Below are 20,538 nucleotides of genomic sequence, written 5' to 3' on the forward strand. Positions count from 1 at the left end.
ACTCTTACCATAAAAACCCCTTTTTCCTCATATTCAGTCTAAATGCCTCCTCTTCATGTTTGAAGACATTTCTCCAAATAAATTGATTTGACTAGTTCTTTGAATTCTTTCTTATGTTTCCTTGAAATTCTATCCCTGGACCAAAAACCAATGATTTCCTGGCCCTCTGAGCTGGGTATTATAGCTCACTACCCAAAGCAATGCCTAAAGTAAACCTTAATAACGATGTTGTAAAATAAAACAACTCTACACAGCTATTTTATCTTACCAGGCAAGAATCAATACCCTGTGCTGAACAAAGTTTCTTCCTGTTCAGATAGCTTTTTTGCTTTTTTTAATGGATTGAAAAATTAGAGGTTACTTTTATGTATCTAATAGCATTTTTCTTCTTCTTTTTTTTTAAACTTAGGCAGAATGGAGTTGCACACCAATTTGGGGAGTATTTCTGATAACATGGAAATTTCTATCTGTTCTTCTGTTCTTTCTGGAAGACTTGATTAGATTCAAATTTTTCTTGAGGAAAACAACTACTTGGCCAGTGTTTGGTAAGGAGAAGGCAGGAGGTGAAGAGGGGATAAGGCACGTTTGCTACTTTCATTTTTTAACTTACTAACAGTTGCATAAAGCAACTGCAGTAATGCCAGGTGGAGTGCATTTTTTACATAATAAATATTCTTTATCACTTTAATGTGCATCTATAAAGTTATTGCAGGTTTCATGGCCTCTTCAGATATTTCAACACTCTTAAGCCAAAAGATGAGTGAAAATATGTTCTTTCAGCCTCAGGCAAGCACCTGCAGAAGAGGCCAATGATGTCAAAAACAGATGTACTGAAGAGTTCTCTGATAAACAAAAAAGCTGACTATTGTCTGCTAGCATAGATCTATTACTTATGGCTACCTGGTGTGTGTTTTCTATCTTCTGTATCTTAATTTTCTGAATTCATCAAAAAGGCTTCTTTCATCGCTGCCACATATCTCCTACCTAGATGGCGTTCAACATGAGATTAAAGATAACTTACACTTAGCATTCCATTTAAAAAAAGATTCTAGATTCGCTTAGTAATGGAAAATGCTTCCACCTTGCCTTACTCACTACTTAGAAGTTACTCATGTTGTTGTAAATAGGCACACCACAAGTGCCTGGTGATCTTCCAGGTCACAGCATGACTTTGTGTTTCAGCAACTGAATCAGAATTGGAATATTCAGCTTATTAAAACTGGCAATGCCATGACATCGAACACTAAGTTACTTCTGGACCAACATCTCAAGTGGGTCTGATGCCCCACTGTGTTGGGTGATACATGAATATAAGGAAATATCCTTATCTTATCATATTAGCAGGATTTTGTTCTTCCCTCCCTCCCCCCACCCTTTACCCTCTCCTTGGCTTCTCACAATATTTTACAGTACCTGTTAGTATATGGACAAGGACATATCCGACAGGAACCTTGAGTGGCATCTCCAAAATAACCATCTTTACAGAGCTCACATTTTTCCCCAGCGGTATTATACTGGCAGTTCTTGAAAAGGAAACAAACAAGATGGTTAGCAGTGCTTTCCTACTCAATATGGCTTTATTTTAAATAATTATAGCAAATTTGCTTGGAGGATACTTTCTTTTCTTTCTACATAAATAAGCATTTTTCACTAAACTACTTTCACTACCAGGATAGATTGATTCTAATCGTTCTCTAATTGTACATTTTACTCACTGTTATGAAAAAGCAACAGATAAACAAGCAGTACAAAAATAGAAGTTTAATCAGATGCATAGTTTGTTGGTTATCATTCACTTGATACACACTCTTGGTATTTCAATGGTATCTATGAAAAATTCAGTTTAAACACAACTTTTGCATCTTAACAGTAATTAGAAGACAGACAATTCAAAAACAGGCAATGAATTGAGCTCAAGAACATTCCTAAAAATCCCATGAAATTACCATCAAAACTAAATATCTTCTCAGATTAAGATTAAAATTGAATTTCATGCACTTTCACCAATGTACACATAATTTGTAACCTGAAATAACTGGAATAAATAATAAAAAGAAAAGCCTGTAAGATAAATTAAAACTGATTGATTAACAATTGAAATATTTTTCCATGACAAAACTGTGGAAATTCATATTTATAATATTTATTTAAATTCAATTTATTTTAAAACCATGTTTATTCCTTTTGTTGTCCAAATGTCAAACACATTTCTGAGGATAGGATAAGCAACTTGCTTTTGCTCTATCTAGAGAGGTCCTAATTTAAAATAGAAGTTGTTGAAATACATTTTGAGCAGCCATAAAAATTCCATGTACCCAACATCCATGAGGCTCCCTAGTTCTACAGCTGTCTTCTTCAATGTGCAACAGACTAATCCAGCGTTCCACAGATTTGAGTGTTTACTGATAAAGTGAAAAAGAATGTGGGAAACTGGCTGGAAGCAGTCACTGAGCAGACTGCACTCCCACTGCTAGGACACTGACTTCAAGCTATGGCTGAGGGCCCTATTACTGTGATTTGCAGCAGATGGACATTTTCCCCTGTGGATGAACAACATTTCTGTCCTTCCCACCTTCTCTCATACTGCATTTTTCTTCACACCCAGACTCTCAAACACACCAACAGTACTTGCCCCAGACTATGCACATAGTAACCCATAATTTGTTTCGGGACAAGGATTGATTATGTGGCTCACTTGTGAAAGGCCCTGGGAAAGAACAGGAAAAGCTCCAGTTCATATATGGGGCATTTAACTAGGGGAAGTTGAAGAAATATGAAGATATTATCATTCAAGAATGTTTATAGAAACTGAAACAATTCCATAAATATCTGAATAAAGATATTTCACGTATATAAGCCACTCTGAATGTATCACAGTGTTCCTCTGGTTACATGGCATATACAGAGTGAAGAAGATAACCCAGTGCTCCCAAAGCACAGAGAAATGAAGACAGATCAGCAACTCCCACGTGGGTCTTCCTTCAAGTTTCCTAGGGCCTGCATGGGAGATAAGAGCAGAGACAGCTCTGGTGTCACAGCATCTCCCTGCTGTCCAGTACTGCAAACTCTGAAAGTCAGACTCTAAGCTGACTTCCAGACACCCTTGTGGGTGCGAGAATACAGTGTGCTAGGGCCTCAGCAGAAACACCTCCTCCTATCCTCCATCCTCTTGCCCATTCAACAGGGCAGCACTGCACTCTTCTCCTTCCACCACCATGCAGCAGCTTATTTGCCTTAACTGAGGAGCACTTTACTGCTGCCATGAGGAGTTGGCTGGGGCTTAGCTCAAATAGCCTTCTATGGAGGCCATCACTGGAGACCAGCTGATGTGAGAAGGTACTGAGTCCAGTGCTCCAGGTGAGGGGCAGGAATGAGAAGGCCAAGCTTTACATTTCAGATATGAAACAGATACACCAGAAACTTGATGCCTCTGTGCTGCCTTCTCAGCACTGCTGCAGGTCTCTGTTTGATGGCTCTTGTATAGAGAGAAGAACCTGGTCTTTATTGGATGGAGGCTCATAATGGAAATACAGGCCCTCCAGGCTTTCATTTTTCACCACATAATACCAGGTGACTTTGCCTGCCTTAAATTTTGTCTCAAGTTTAAGTGTCAATTTAGTTCTATCTACCTGAAAGTTGATTCAGCTGGGAGGAAGAAGGGATAAAGAGAAACCTAAAACACATTTCATTTCATGGCCAAATGTGAAATATGCGTTTTTCTGGCTTCATAATTTTCATTAGAACTAAAACTTCCTCATCTCTATAGTTCTGTTGCAGCACTTTCCTGTCACGGCCTGCCCAGCCTCACCACTGCAGCAGACTGTAAGTCATTTGCCAGAATGTGCTGAATTGGTTTACAGCTTCCATTGAAACACCAGGGTTGGTTGAGACAAAGTCGAGGGGAATTACATAATGCGTAGGAATGCACCGCAGGCAGAATGGATTCAGAATGAACAAGGAAGAAATAACAGAGAAAACAAACCACGAAAGACTTTGGCAAGGTTCTTGTTTTCACTTAGTACGTAAAAAAATCAGTGAAAAAAGTTCAAGTAGGAATTTATTCAGAACAAACTGTTTAAAGGACTGTCATAGATACAAGCTAGAGAAGCACAGTCAGCCAGATGTCACATTCCCTAGGTTAATAGGGCTGATCAGCTCCTTTGAGTTTGCTTTACCTTTAGCATGGTATGCCAGGGAGCAGACTCTGCCCCAATATATCTCCCGCAACAGTTGGCATATTCTAATTAATCTAACTTTTATCTCCTTTATCATTTACTTCGCTATTTTTTTAAGCTGTAAATTTGTATTAGTGGAGATTTAATGATACTAATTAAACAAGAGATTCTGCAAAGAATAGTGCATGAATACACTATTTGTCATCCTCAGCAAACCCTAGTGTATATTTATAAAATGAAAGATTGCGTATGCAAGGATAAGATTCCAAAATTACTGTAAGTAACTGAAAACATTTACATATGTGCTAATTTGGTGATATTTTGAAAGGAAAGAAAAAAAAAAAAAAAAAAAAAAGAGAGTACAAATGGTTCTAACCACCCACAGTTATGTTAAACATGCATAACATAAATGTTTATACAATTTAGGCTCCTTAGCACTATAAGATTCAAAGAATGAGGCACAGGAAGGGGTATTTTTAGTTGCTAGGAATTCAGCAATGCTGAACATTCTGTACTGCAGTAAGGTACATGCTTTTTCTCTGATTTTATTCAAACTCAATTTTTTGAATGTTAATATTTACTTACAATACATTTCCCAGTACCATCGTGGCACCTATTTGAATTTCCGTTGCAGTTGCAGGGGACACAACGTCCAGTAAATAATCCTTTATTTTCACGATAAAATCCAAGGCCACATTCCTAGACAGTAAGCAGAGAGAAAAAAACAACAACAACAACAAAAAAACAGTGAGCATTGGTGGAAAGAAACTTCTACAGGTTATGGGATGGGTATTTTGAAATTGCCATTTTCAAGGAGGAGTAGAGATATATATTTCTTGACAAATTTTTCTGAGTCCATATTATTGCTTAAATAGTTTTTTAACTCGGCAAATAGCAGTGAAGAACAGAGGTAATGAGGTTTCAGCCTAAATATCTGTGCCTTGTGTTCTACACTTTGTGGTAGCAGCGATTTAATTTTGACTCTGACCTCTGAGCAGGACACGTTTCCTGTGGGTATGTACAAAGGTACAGAACATGAGTTTTGAACCACAGAAAAAGAATTGAACATTGTTTCCTACCACAATGTTCGCAAAGATGAACACGTGGAAGTCTCACACGTTAGCCATTAGTGGTTATGTGAAATCCTGATGCTAATTTAACTGCTGTGTATTCCTTGGAAATACTTCTATGATATATCTTTTACATTAATTCATCATAACTTCCAAAATAAGTCCATCTGGAGTTAGACAAAGCCATGCTTAGACAAAGAGCTTGGTGATCTTACAAAACATACAGCGGTCTAATTTTTAAGTACAGGCTTGTCCCAGAGCCGCAGGAAGCATGAAAAGAATGTTCAGCTATTGAAAGCACATGAGCAGAAACATAGCACGTCAGATCAAAGTTGGGTTTAAACAGGGGGTAGAACTGAAGGAATGAACATTATGAATGAATCAAGAGGTATTTGGTTTGCTAACTTGCATCAGATAAGTATTAACTAGCATTTAAAAAAACAGAGTCTTGCTTGGCGTGGGTAGAAAAGTACAAGGGCAGGGTAAATAGAAGGAATTCTTCCAGACCGTACACAGACCAATTCAAAAATTCCTGCCCATATCCTCCGCTAAAATATCTTCCTAGCATACCCACAACACTGAAAATGAGCTTTTATTTCCTAAATTTTTTCACTAGTATCTAAGCTGTCACGGTGCAAGGAAAGTGAGAGGTTATCTGGAAGCAAGCAGAAAGCTGTGCTCCCCATGAAGAAAACACCTCCCACATTCTTGCCGCAGGTGATGCAGTTCTGCACTGTACCTACGTTTCACCTGTAACTCCCAGAACAACATTCTGAAAACAAGTCACCGTGAAACTCCAAAGCCATAAATCTTTTTTCATGCAGTTGTACCACCAAGACCGATGGGAATGATCTGAAGAGCAAAGAGTTTGAGGGACAGCGCCTCAAATCACGTGCCGCAGTTGGTTGAGACAAAAGTATTCAAGCAGGGACAGAAATAACCAGTGAACTTATTAACCATGCAACTAGAGAGGAGAAAACAAAATAAAACAAAAACAACAACAAAAAATCACCTCTTCCAAAGCAGATCCCAAAAGGAATACCGAGTTATCACTGTTTAAACAACAGTTACTAGTGGCATCTTTGCTTTCCTCACATATGGGATAAATGAGGAAAAAAATGTGTGCAGAATACTAACAATACCAACAGCTCTTTTTATATTGGCTTCAGTGTGAGGAAGGACTTTATTTAGAATGAGCATCCCCAACTTGGAATTTTTCAGATATATTTTTAAAACAGGGAGTCAGTGTACACAGCTTTGCAGAAATCAGGGGCTGAAAAACATTAAACAGCATGACTATGTAAAATATAGGTTCTAATGCATATAGATTTTCTTTACTGAAAGTCTTATTTCAGAAAGCAAGAAGAATCACTTGTTCTAGAAGTGTATAAAAATGCATTTGGGGAAAAAAACCAAACTACACAGCTTTTTTTTTTTTTTTTTTTTTTTCCTATTTACATTCTCTTTAAACTTTAAACCAACACGTTTGGAGTGCGTGGGCAAGTTGTTTGAGAAGCAACATTCTTCATACTGAAAAATTTATTCCACGTGAAGAGAAAACTCTAGGCACTTTCAAGTACATAGGAGTTCAGGCTGATCTTTTTCTAGTAAACAACAATTCAAAAGAAACTACATGCACATACTTTTGTTAGCAAAGTACTGTGAGATGTAAGGAGATTTGCCTTATTACTTTTACCTGTCGTAAAAATGGATCATTTAAAAATCAGAGAGAATGAAGGAAGAAAACGAGGAAGAAAAAATTGAATAAATTACCTGTCTGAGGTAAAAATCCCTTTGAACTTGTTGCTGTTGACTTCTATCCTGAAGATGAGGAAACAATAACCTCTGCTGCATAGCTTGTGTTAAACAACATCCCATGGCTACTAATGCAACAACTTGCCAGCCTGTGTTTTTCAGCCCCTCTGCTTGGGCCATCATTTTACTTCAGCTCAACTGTTAACATGCAGTTTTCTTTCAGTATTCACACGTTCCCTTATACTCTCCCTTATTCTCCAGCTTCTGACTCAGATTAATGAGGCTATATGCTGAGATGGGCCCCACCTTTAAACTTTATACGTGAGTCAAGTTGTACGGCACACATTGCAGTTCCTGAAGTTAACAAGTAACTCTGCAGTTCCTGCAGCTCAATATATACCTAACTCAGGGTGTGGCAGGCATCACCTTCTCTCCACCTAATGCAGTCAGACAGAGCTAGATGATTAGCACAGTAAATCACTGCCTGAGTAACACTGCATAAACATACAGCTCTTATGAATTACCCAGGTGAGTGTCTTGATCACTTCCTTTGGCTATGTATTTTCATCAGTGTGTGTAAAAAAAAAATCCACCTTAGTTTAATGCAGGCAGTATGTTGAAAGCAATGGGATGGCAGTAGGGACTTCAATCAATTCTCATTTTGCACATAGCAGAGAACACCAGATGTGTGAAAAATAAGTTTCTAGCAATATTTCCAAAATGACATTTGACAGATGATGAATAGCTACCCTGAGCAGTGGATGCACATAGGAGACAAAAGCCAACTGTAAATGTTTTGTTCAGCTTCTCTGCAGCTACTCCGGTGTAGCTATTATTCTTTCATTCTCATTTCAAAAATGTTTGTAAGGTTAGCACAGCAATTGCTGCTTTATGGCAACCATCAACCATCTTCTGAGAGAATAATTCCTCATATTGGTGCGTTTTGTACACTGCTTATCTCTCCAGTACTTTATTCTGCTTTGAAGTGACAACCAAAACAATTACATCTACAGGAACTGCATCAGGGACGGAATACACAACTGAGGCTATGATTCCACCGTTCTTCAGATAGCAGTATTATTTTGCATTGTTTACATCCTCTTTCAGAAAAATATCTCCAAACAGTTTAGCAAATATGTTAACTTCAATTTTCAAACATTTTCCAATAAAAATAGGAAAAGCATCAGTCATTATCAGAATAGGACAGTATCCAGGCTGTTTCTCTTGGACAACATTATAGTGCCTTACACATATAAAATGACATTTACAATTCCATAATGGCGGTTAAGAGTTGAATAGCCTTACAGGTCTTTACTTAGACAGTGAAAGTATTTGAGCCATCAAAAGTGCATGCACTTAAAAGATCTTTAAGTACTTTAATAACTAGCCTGTTCCTCTAACTAAACTAGTATGTATAGCTGTAGGCAAGACAGCAGGTAATGGTGTGGTATGAAGGCAAACATTTCCTACCTGACATGAGTCACCGGCGTACTCTGGAGGGCAGGAGCATGTTTCTACATTGTATGCAATGCTGCCGCTTCCTATGCTGGTCGCTTCCTCCAGCCCAACCTCACCAAGGGTTAACCGCTGAGTCTCAGTGAAGTAAAGGCCTCTGATGTGTAAGGCATCCAGTCTAGACAGAATTATCATCAGTTCTTCTCTGGATACAACGTTATTGCTGCTGGCATGTCTGAAGTTTCCCTGCGCATGGAGGATACAATATGAGCACAGCCTTACAGACTCTTAAAAAGAGAACCTACGAAGAAGACAGGATTGTCAGGAGGAAAAAAAAAAAAAAAAAAAAAAGGAGAAAAAAAAGTGAACAAAGTTCTAAAGTCCCAGTGGTGTGAGGGAAGCAAACATCAGTACAATAAGAACAATGAATGTAAACACAGGATAGGCGGGGAAAGGAATAATGAGTACAAAAAGAGATGTGCTTTGCAAGGTACGTATGGCTTTGAGGTATCAAAAAGTGAAGCAGCATACAAGTTCTTCTTCAGTCATCCAAATTCATAGATACATTATCTTTTCACCTACACGAGACGGATATAACTCAGTTTGATCTTCTGTGCACAGATTTAAGGAAGGAATAATCCTTGCCAGGTTCACCTCCCCAGACATTGGATGCCTAATCTAAACTAAGCACCTAGACTCCTCTGAGATTCATAGGAAGAAAACCGGAAACAGTTCGTTCCATCAGTTTTAAACAAAAAAGGGAGATTTGGATTAGAAGTTGGGAAAATCTTTCACTGAGAGGGTGCTGAGGTGCTGGAACAGGTTACCCAGAGATGCTGAAGATGCCTCATCCCAGATGTTCAAGGCCAGGTAGGTTAAGACCCTGGGCAGCCTGATCTATTGCCTGATTTAGTGGTTGGCAGTCCTACCCATGGCAGGGGGCTGGAACTAGATGATCTTTAAGGTGTCTTCCAAAGCAAAGTCACTCTATGATTCCATGATCCCTATTAAGCACACATCCGGGGCTGCACTGAGTCATCTTCCAGTGGTGACTAATTCAGTATTACACCACTGGCTTTGGAGGGAGTGCCAAGGACTAAGTTGGACAGAATGTCTAACTCAGAAGTGTTAAAACTAGATAGCCTGAAACAGAACCTAGGTTCAATGTGAAGAGAGAAAAAAGTCTATACTTGTGACCTGCAGTATTGAAATTTATGTTAATATTAGTAAGTATTTGGTATTCAATTATATATTACTTGTAAATGTACCACAGGGAAGAAAATGGAAGGCCATTCCATTTCCATTTCTTACCTCAACTAACTGCACAAGGCCATAATACTGACGGTCAGGCAGAGGGTTGCTAGGATCCACATAAACAATCTTCATTTGCTGGCCCTGCATGAGAATAAGGATATAACATTGCCACAAAAAGCAGTAAAATAGCAAAGTGTTCACATGCAATACAGTTTGATAAAGCACATTATTCTTGTTATTTGGAAAATAACAACTAATAGTAATTGTATATCACTCTGTAAGGAAAGCATAACAAGCAAAGTAATGAACACTATTTTATTGTCAGAAGTGCTTTCTCTGCTTTGACCCCACTGACATTCTTGCTTTTAAATAAAACACAAGATAATTTGATTAATGCTTGCCATTAAAAATTAGATACCAGTTCCAGGGTTTTTTTTTTTTGTTTTTTTGTTTTTTTGTTTTTTTTGTTTTTGTTTTTTGCATTTTCATAGTCTCATGTGTTAGAAAAGGTTGGCATGCAGAAAGGAATACAAAATACAAATATAGGACTGAGGAACACTTTGACTTCACATCCTGCTGCTCAAATGACTGGGTAATGCATAAGGCATATTCTAGAACACTCAATTAATGTTTTGATGGTCCCAAGAAACAAAAACATTGTCTTGGGAATTTAAAAAAACAGTAATTCATCTAAATTTTTATTTGCTCTGAAGTTATTTATGCTTAATAATATGCTACCTTGGTATCAGAGAAGTATGTTGATCACTCCGAGGAAAATGCAATAAAATCACTTTTATAGAAATGTAGCAAGTTGCTATAAAAAGTTAAGTGTAATATAGGTACAATATTTGCCACAGTTGTCAAGCAAAAAAAATCATGGTATGGGTATTGCTTGAAAGACAAAAAAAGTGTTTTAAAACTTACTGTTAGTTTTATTTCAGGTCTCTTATCCAGAAGAACCATGCCTTCGCTAGGTAAGCCAAAAGATTTCACTTGGTAACTTAGGAAGCCACCATATGAAGAAAGCTGGATCAAAATACACATAACATGAATTACTCTACTTGTTATTGCTTGATATTAGTATAATTTGTATTCAAATTTACTGCACCACAAGAACTGTAAACAATATATTATTTTTCTGTTCTTTAGGCCAAATGTGAAAATACATGTTGTTATTTCTATATCTTGGTTCATGCCATCTGCTTTGTGGAACAAAATCACATAATTGCATAAATGCTGCTCCTCCCCAGACTACAGAACAAATTTGGCTCATCAAAAGCAGATATCAGACTGATTACTGAATTGGTCATTTATACCCAATGAACATATATGGGTAAGTCAAAAACTAACCATGTCTGAATGTGTTTCATTGGCTAACTCATTTTCCTAACTTGCTGGTATGAATCCAAACAGGAAATCTTTGCTCCACTTTGTAGATGATACAATTTCTACTGGCATCATCTCTATTGCAAAATGATAACAGACCATTGTTGCAGGCTGAGCTGAATCCACCTGTCTTTTGGCTCAGCTATAGAAGACCTCAAAAGGCCTCAAACCAAACCAGATTAACATTCCACTGCATAAAACACTTAGGCAAGCATGTTTGAATCATCTGTCAAACAGCTTCTCTGGGTTGTATGAGAATTTCTGTTTAAAATATACTATATAGAGACAAAGAGATGCTCTAGGCAGAGCTTGAACACTTATTCTTCCAAGAAGAGCTTGCTATAAAGTTTTATGGGTGCTAGGTGAAACACAAACCTTGGAGGAGCTAGTAGGGGGCTTCTTATGTCTTGATCTCTCCAACACCCATATAGGAGCCTTTGCAGTCTTTGTGATGGAAAATATTACATTCAAAAATCTCCTGTTTCCATTACTAACATCTTCTCATGCAGCAATTGCTAACACTTTAAATTTCCTTTTCTCACGATTATGAGAAAAGATGACATCATCAAATCCTCCACATAAATATGAGAGTATTTTATGCCTGAAATGTATACAGGAAATTTATGAACTTCCCTTTGGAAGTCTGCTCTCCATACAGAATTAAGAATAAAGATTTTCCAGCCACTTTGAAAGGGAACGATCAAAATCAGAAGCAGCACTTATCAGAATTGAAAATATTTTGCTAACTCTTGATTTTGGCTAATAAATACTACACCATAAGCTGTAAGTGAAATATGTGAAATTTGACTCTTGGTTCTAGAGAAATGAGAAATTCATTTTTGAAGAAAAATGAACAGATACATGCCACAGATACAGTACTTTGTTTTCAACCCTTTCCTGCTTGCTTTTATAACTTGTATTTGTTTTGACATGCGAAAAATTGCTTTGTCAGGTTATAGTGTTCTGCAGGTAGACACCAGCATTTGCTCTATTTGTTTCTATATATATTGATGAATTACAGACAGTTATTGATGAAAAACAGACATGGCATGCCTGGTTTGATATTGCGACATAGAATACAAAAATCATAGCACTGTTCTTTGCAGCTGTGTTTAAAAGCAATAATAGATCAATTTACATTTTGTAATGGGAATAAGAAGTTTGTTTGGATTAGCATTATAGTAGATGAAGTATACTTCGTGAAATTACTTCAGAAAATTGTTTTTAGGCATTGCAGCAAGAAGCCTTACAATATAAACAGAAAGCTTACAGATGTTGTTCAACTGAAAGGTATTTATACCTAAGCTCAAGAGAACAGGATGAAAAAACAGTGGTCTAGTCCTTAAAATGGGAACTAAAGAGGAACTTGAAAAATTGTTTCCTTTTTAATACTATCATGCCTTTCTCATTGTTTTCTCATATGTGATATCAGAACTGCATCTGAAAAACCTGTATGTCCTACAACTGGTTAGCAATTGTAGACTCTTTCAGTTGCACACTGTTGTACAAAGAAGGAAGCCAGGACTTTGGGCCTTTGAGACACCAGCAGCAAAATCCTCCTGGCTCCAGTCTGAAATGTCTTACCAACATTGAGCAAGCATCTGCCTCTATCTATGAACAGAATGAGAAGCAAGCAGTAGAAAGAATACAGACATGAAAAAGAAAGTGCTGTGTTTCCCTTCATTGAAACATCATCTGACAGAAACAACAAACGTACAGTTTATGAGCAAGAAATGTAGTACTGGTGTAATGCAGCAACCAAGCAACACAACTTTCAGCCTTTCCATCAACATATTAAAAAATAAGGGTTTTTATTCTTTTTTCTTGTTTTTTTTTTGTTTGTTTGGTTGGTTGGTTGGTTTTTTTTTTCTTTCTTTTTTTTTCCTTGTTGGCTGCTGAGTATTTTATTCTTTGTTGAGCTTTTATTCTTTTGGAATACTCTAGGGTATGGGTGTCCAGCATTCTGGCTTGCCTAGGCTGCATTGAGTGAAGAGGAATTGTCCTGAGTCATGTACAAATTATAATATAGTTAACATCCATAAGTAAAAAATCTTTTTATTATTATTATTTTTTTTATTAAAATATAAAAAAAAAGAGGGCAACAAAAACATAAAATCAGTGGGTTGCACATGTACGCTCTAGGGAATCTAAAGAATATTATGGCACTGGCAAGCTCTGTGTGTTCTGAATTTCAGGGAAGTACCTTAAGGTACCAGCTCTCCAAACCACAGTTCCTTATCATGCTTTTCACAACCTTCTACTCAGAAGTCACATGTTATGATTGCTGGCAATTCAGGAAAGGCAGATAAGAATCTAGTGAGGAGAGAGAGAAGAGCATCCAAGGAATACAAAGAGACTCTATATCAACAATGCTGGCACACACACAAACAAAAGTGAACTAAAGAACAGTTTATTAAAACAGTGGAGTCGTGTGTCATTTACCTTCTCTCCCAGGTAAGATGTTGGTGCTTTCCAGTACAAATTATGCACTGAAGCAGGCAATTCTTGAACATCAGCCACCACGCTATTACTGACTGGATTGAAAGTGACAGGAATGTCAATATTTTCATCCACTGCCTCCAAGCGCCAATTTCTCATGTCCACAAACTGAAAATATATCGAAGGAAATAAAAGTTTGTTTCATCTTCTATTAAGCTTAATTAACACTATAACAGGGGGAGAAAATTGTTCAGACTTTGGCTCTTGTTTCATTAAGGACTATACAACCTGTTATTTATTATTACGCTAGGGAAAAGAAGATATAACGCCTATCTACCAGAACATCTCAGAGTAGTAAGATGAGCAGATAGATAGGTTTTCAAGAACAGTCTTCAGTAACCATTAGATGAAATCTTCTAAACATCAATTCAAGTTTACTACAAAAGAGGGTCATTTCAACTAACAGGCACATTCAGACTACACCTAAGATTTAATCATGCTGCACCAAATCTGCACCATTGCTTACAGAACATTTCTCATCCTTCACAACTAATAAAAAGTATTTGCAATTTCAGAAGATATCTGGCATTTCCATAATGGAATAAATGTAGGTTCATGACAGCAAAGAAAAAAAATATCAAATACACCTTGGTTCGATGGCGATTTGTGCTGCGACAGCTGCTTGTTACCCCAAAACAAAAACAAGTGGTGCATCCCCTGGGATTAGAAGGGTCCAGGTAAAATGATCCGGGTCGGCAGATATCACATTCTGCACCTTCAACATTCTCCTGTTAAGGCATGGTTGAAAGAATTCTCAGAGTTTTCCTTTTGATTTTGGTAAGGCCCCCAAAACCTCCTGCACATAAAACAAATCTTCTGAAAGAATATTTATTTAAGTGCGTGGAAACATGAATGAAATGTGATTGTCTGTATATTCCATATTCCAAATACAAATAGAACTGACTGATTTGAGACTATCTTAGTCATGGGCTGTCTTTACGGTCTGTAAAGTTAACTGCTGAATAATACCTATTAGTCAGAGACAGCTGGTAACTTCCCTGCCAAAACCCTCCTGCTGGCTTTTTGAAACCTACAGTATAAAAGGTCACTTGTGAAAGTTCACATTTATCATATCTAATTATGCAAATCAGAACAAAGGAAGATTTCCTGGATACAATGCTGTAGTGAAATGTCAACTGACATAATATAGCTAAAAAAAGCCTAGGACCTGGTTAACATCCAAAAGCTGAAATGCAGATACATAGAGCAGATCTGTGCAGGGTACAGACTGCTTCAGTAAATCAATGAACATCTTCATTGTATTGCTGTAACATCCTGTAAAAACTGAGATGAACTGTAAAACCAACAGATACTGAACTCATTTAAATAAATGCAGATAATCTGCACATACAAGTTGTGCCTTTCTACAGCCGAATTTAATTCTTAATGGTCAACACACACTATTCACCATTAAATCTGAAATAACCACTGATGTGCAAACAATGCCTATGAGTGCAGAAATAATTTGATTTATCTGACCTTGCAGAGACAAATTCCTGTTCGAGGATCACAAACATCTGGTTCTGTTCCATCTCTGTTACAATTACATGGTATGCAGTTTGGGAAACCATAAGTACCTGGAGCACACTGATCACACTGTCGTCCTCTTATTCCTGGTTTGCATCTTTATCAAACAAAGAAACATGCAGGAAGGAATCAACAAGAGAGGCAGGAACAGAAAGTGGGAGGCTGGTGGCTTTTTGAGGCAAACGCATGTCTTTGAAAAAACTTTGAGTTTCATGAAGAAACAGCAGCAGATTAGTACTGCTCTCAGTGGAATGGTGAGAAGAACTGCAACATTTTATAGTGGTCATGGAAATTATGGATTCGATTTTGAAAGATATAAAAGCTCACAATGGAATTAGAATTCTGCAGCAAATCAGTGTTTGCATCACAGAGCTACTCTGTACAGCAAAGAGTGAAACATGAATATTATATACAGATAAGAGCACCTGGGAGATTTACAGCTGAAGGATGTGACTGGGCATTTCCCAAGGCACTCACCTGCTAACAAAAATGTGGAGAATCCCAGTCTTATGAATAATTATGGAGACATCAACTTGACACAAGTCTTGTGTTAGTTTGCAACTGTTCACAAGGGATATTTTGATTACTTATTGGATTGCCAACCAATAAGATCAAACTGCCCAGGAACCCATCAAGCCTTGCCTTGAATGCCTCCAGGGATGAGGCATCCACAACCTCCTTGGGCAACCTGTTCCAGTGTCTTGCTATTCTCTAGGCAAAGAATTTCTTTCTAAGATCTAATCTAATTCACTCCCCCTTGTCCTATTACAATCTACATGCATAAAAACTCAGTTTTCTTCCTGTTTGTAAGCTTCTTTCAAGTACTGGACAATTGCAATGAGGTCTTCCCAGAGTCCTCACTTCTACAAAGTAAACAATCCCAACTCACTCAACCTTTCATCATAAGAGAGGTGCTCCAGCCCTCTGATCATCTTCATGGCCCTCCTCTGGACCTGTCCCAACAGCTCTACATGCTGCTTCTACTGGGAGCCCCAGGCTGGGATACTGTGCTCCAGATGGGGCCTTACAAGATCCAAGTAGAGGGGGACAATCATCTCTCTCCCTGCTGTCCACCCTTCTTTTGATGCAGCCCCAGATACAGTTTGCCTTCCAGGCTGCAAGAGGACACTGCTGGCTTATGTCTAGCTTTTCCTCCACTAGCACCCCCAAGTTCTTATCCATAGGGTTACTCTCATCTCCTAGTCTGTACTTGTACCTGACTTAAGTTCAACACTTTGCACTTGGCCTTAGTTTTTGTGGGCCCTCTTTTTAAGGATTTACTTGAGTGAAGTGTACATTATGCAAAAGACACCAAACTACAAAAACAAGGCTTGAGAAAACCTAAAATATCTTTCTGTGACAGCCTTTCTCCTGCCTTTGGGACAAACTTTTACGGACTGATAAGAGCAATGAAGTTGTAGGTCTGATGACCTTTCTTCCTTCTGCTTATACTAACTTGCTTATTCCAGTAATCTGCCCTTAATAGCCTAAAGATTTCAAGACAGTAAATTCCCACTTATAAAGCATGTCTTCCATCACCACCACCATCTTTATGTTTTGGTTGTGACAACATCACTCTTATAACAATCAGAGATTTGTTGGAGTTTCCTTTGGTTTTCTGCACCGAATTTATACATGCGCTACACTACAAACATGGAAACAAACAGTTAAGTGTGTGGACGAGGTATACTGCACTTCATGTAAAATACAAAAACAATTACTCAGTTCACCAAACAATGGGTAAGGTTTCTCAGAGTCTCTCTGAATGCATTACCCCCTACACATAAATAACTGGAGTTAGATGGGGACTTTGAACTTCATGTAATCCACAGAAGGAAAAGTATTAATCAGAATGCCTTAGCTGGCTTTATACTTCCAAATCAGTTCAAAAATATTTGCCAAATGTAAGATTTTGCTTTAGAATACATATATTTTTTTAACAGGTAAGCTGTCATCTCGTTTATGTCACAGGCTGCATGTTAGAGATATCATCATTACAATCAGGCAGTACAGCTTTTCACTGAGAAAGAAAATCTATTTCTGCAGAAATTATCCTCAGCTTTACTCGAGCAGAAACGTGCTAAGCCCTATCTTTAAAGTATTAGATTTTATTTGACTGAATGATTTGATCTATTTTTGTACAGCTTTGTTGCCTGTGTAAGAATAAGTTATGGGGGGAAACGAAAGCAGAGTCCCATCAGATTAAAGTGTATCAGTGCAGAATATAAAAGAAATAATAAAGGTTGGAAAAGGCCTCTAAAATCATCTAGTCCAACCGTCCATTTACCACCAAATATTGCCCCGTAACCATGTCCCTAAGTGCTACACCTACTCTATCCATACACACCTCCAGGGACAGTGACTCTACCACCTCCCTGGGCAGTCTGTTCCATATATGCTACACTTCAATCCTGATTTTGATTTCTATCTACGAAAACAGTTTCCTGTTTCGTCATCGGGATAAAACAATTATTCAGTTCATGCAAAATCAACAGACATGAAAAAATAGTTCAATTTCAGGAAATAATACAGAATTCCAATATGAATTCCGAAAGTGAGTATTCTCTGTTGTATACATGGGACTAATGGCAGAGTAGGAAAGACTATATTTCTTCATTAGGACTCTGCAAAAGCATATCCAATCCAATTAAACTGTATCAAATTCAGCCTTATGCAACCTATTGGCTCTCACACGTGTATACTTTCTGTTTATCTCCCCCAAGGAAATAAACAGAAATGTTCAACTATACTAATACTGACAGCATCTGAATTTAAGATGCTTCCCTACAATTGTGAATGTATGCTTTACTTAATTTAGACAATATAACCAACAGGATAAATAGAGGAAAATATTTTACCTCAGCATACCAAGATACATAAAAATAACCATATCATATAGAAGGCATAATAAAGCAATTCCAAATGTACGATATTTTCCATACACACAGCATCTATTTTAAGCTCTTAAAAATTCACTGCAATGCAAACACATGAGTTTTATAGTCCTTAAAAACATTACTGGATTTTAAACCCACACTTTAGACTGTGGAATGTCAGATGCAAAGTTTTTTTAAGAATTTGGGAGATAACATACACCATGATATGTCAGAGTTCCAGGCTGTGGTGAACTGCTATCCGGGCACTGAATAAGCTTACATGACACATCCCCAGCAAACAAAATGCACGCCTGGGTATCTCAAATGCCGCCATTAGTTACTCGCACAAAACAGATTTCTACAGAGGAATGCATGTATCCCTGTAACAGCTGACTTCTACCTATTGTCAAACATCGCTTCTATTTCTGCTAATCATTGTAAAAGTTCCCTGTATCCTCCCACATTCTCCACATGCCCAAAAAGAATAGTGAAGCAAACAACTCATACATCATGTATAATGCACATAATTCAAACTTACTTGCATTGCCCCTTGTTTTTTTCACATTCTGGTCTTGCTGCATTAACAACTCCTCTTTCTGAACAATTGCAGCTCTCACAGCCAACAAGAGGGTGATAGTCAAAGTGATGTTTCTCACACACTTCACATTTTGGTTTCACAGTTTGAGGAGGGCAAATGCATTTGCCAGTTAAGTCATCACAAAGACGCTGCCCACAGTTGCATACTATGTCAAAGAAAACATTCTACAAATCAATCACATCTCAATTTACAATGATATATTCTTATAAAATCTTAATATAAAACAAACACAAGCTACATTTTTTCTTTTCTCTCTTTCACAATTTTCAAACTTTAGGTGGTTTATTATTAAGTGGCTTATTCAACTCCAGCTATCATGATGATATGAGAGTGAGATCAGCCAAGGCCATGGAACATGATTATGTGACTGTAACTGTAGCTCCAAAGAGTAGCTTGAGACCCTGGCTCTTTTTCATGGATTGGTCGCTTGAATTCAAACTTCCCCAAACTGTCAAGTATTAAACAATTAATAGTTTTGGTTTCAAGATGATCACTTCTACAAAGCAATATTAACAGAGAATCATATATGGAAGGCAGATGAGGACTAGGGGCATGATCTACAGATCTGTTGATGTTATTAAGAACAATATCACAATGAGAGGAATTAAGAATGCTATGTGTCCTTGATTATCAATGGAAAATCTTGAAGGTGTAAATTGAGATATAGTAGTGTTAACACAGCAACTACTAAGAAGTCAGTGCAGAAAAATCAACTTAACTGAGAAGCAATATGGATTATAACCAGTAAAACTGTAAGTCCCAATCAGATAATTCACATGAAGACACATTTCATTGTGAACTAGGTGCACTTAAAGGGAATGAGTTTATCTCTGCATCAAACTGAAAGCTATGATAAATCTAAGATGACTCAACCAGCCTGCCCTGTAAAAAAGAGTGAAGGTGTGGTGCCCATGCAATGAAATGAGAGAACTAAATAACTAAGGTCTTCTCAAGTATGAATAAGCCAGAGCATGTACTTACACTTGCAGAATGGAAATCCATAGTAGCCAGTCTGGCATCTGCTGCACTGACGCCCGATGACGTTAGGTCTGCAAATGCACTGTCCTCCCAGAGGGCTGCAGGTGGGGCTCATGGAACCTTCGCTATGGCAATTACATGGCACTGCTCCATTGTTGTAGAACGCCACAAGTGATCTTGCAGAATCCTTACAGAAGGCTGATGATCTTTCTGGGCTGTTTAAGTTGAAATATAAATTTTGTCAGTATTGCAACTTGGAAATTGCTATCAGAATACTTTGCAGTGGTTCTGTAAATTATGGTCCTATCTTTCAAACAAGTCTTTGAAACAAGGATGGCGTGCAAGGACATACTTACATTAATTATATTAGTAGTAAATGATTTTGATCATTATGTAGATAGGTAAGAGTAGGTAAGAGATTTTTTCAAAGAAAGTATGTACATTAGTCATATTAGTTCAGCAGGCCAAGCAAAATACCAAAGATGGAAATACCAAAGACAGAAAGATGACATAGATTTTCCTCTTCCATCCTGTGAGTAATAAAGTTACCTTTACATTTCATTTACAATAGAAAGTCATGGAAAAATGATTCATGCAATATTAATGAGCCAGCATGAGCCATGAAAAGCATTTTAACACAGCAAAGGGATGAAGTTTTTACTTATTTTTCTTTAATAAGAAGTGAAAATAATATTAAATACCAGCTTTCAAAAGCCCAGTTTTTTAGGAAGTGATGCTTACTCGATGTGGAAACTGTTTCCTCCGCACTGGGTAATAAAATCAAATGACTTGTCCATGGTCTTTTTGTCAAGAATTTTGTAACTGTAGTTGTCTGCTGGAACAACTAAGACACTTTCCTTAAAACAGAAAAAGCTGAATTGTACATTTCAGGGAAAAACAAAACAAAACAAAACAAAAAAAAACGCAAAAAAGCTGAGGCATTTATATTTTTTAATGTTACTTCT

The 20,538-nt window shown here is 37.4% G+C and overlaps 1 protein-coding gene across 1 annotated transcript in view; it reads right to left on the reverse strand.

Annotated features, from left to right (window-relative positions):
* Window positions 1-20,538, reverse strand: part of LAMA3 (laminin subunit alpha 3) — a gene marked incomplete at both ends in the record, with an annotated part of 112,001 nt that overhangs the window by 30,939 nt on the left and 60,524 nt on the right. Inside the window, 11 exons of the mRNA XM_079533015.1 lie at window positions 1,414-1,523; window positions 4,761-4,874; window positions 8,471-8,701; window positions 9,767-9,850; window positions 10,634-10,735; window positions 13,538-13,702; window positions 14,182-14,322; window positions 15,074-15,218; window positions 18,536-18,740; window positions 19,577-19,788; window positions 20,315-20,430. Coding sequence (XP_079389141.1) covers window positions 1,414-1,523; window positions 4,761-4,874; window positions 8,471-8,701; window positions 9,767-9,850; window positions 10,634-10,735; window positions 13,538-13,702; window positions 14,182-14,322; window positions 15,074-15,218; window positions 18,536-18,740; window positions 19,577-19,788; window positions 20,315-20,430 — 1,625 coding nt within the window. The remainder of the gene's footprint in view (window positions 1-1,413; window positions 1,524-4,760; window positions 4,875-8,470; window positions 8,702-9,766; window positions 9,851-10,633; window positions 10,736-13,537; window positions 13,703-14,181; window positions 14,323-15,073; window positions 15,219-18,535; window positions 18,741-19,576; window positions 19,789-20,314; window positions 20,431-20,538) is intronic.

Source organism: Tetrao urogallus (genome assembly GCF_951394365.1).
Source record: "Tetrao urogallus genome assembly, chromosome: 3".
NCBI lineage: Eukaryota > Metazoa > Chordata > Aves > Galliformes > Phasianidae > Tetrao > Tetrao urogallus.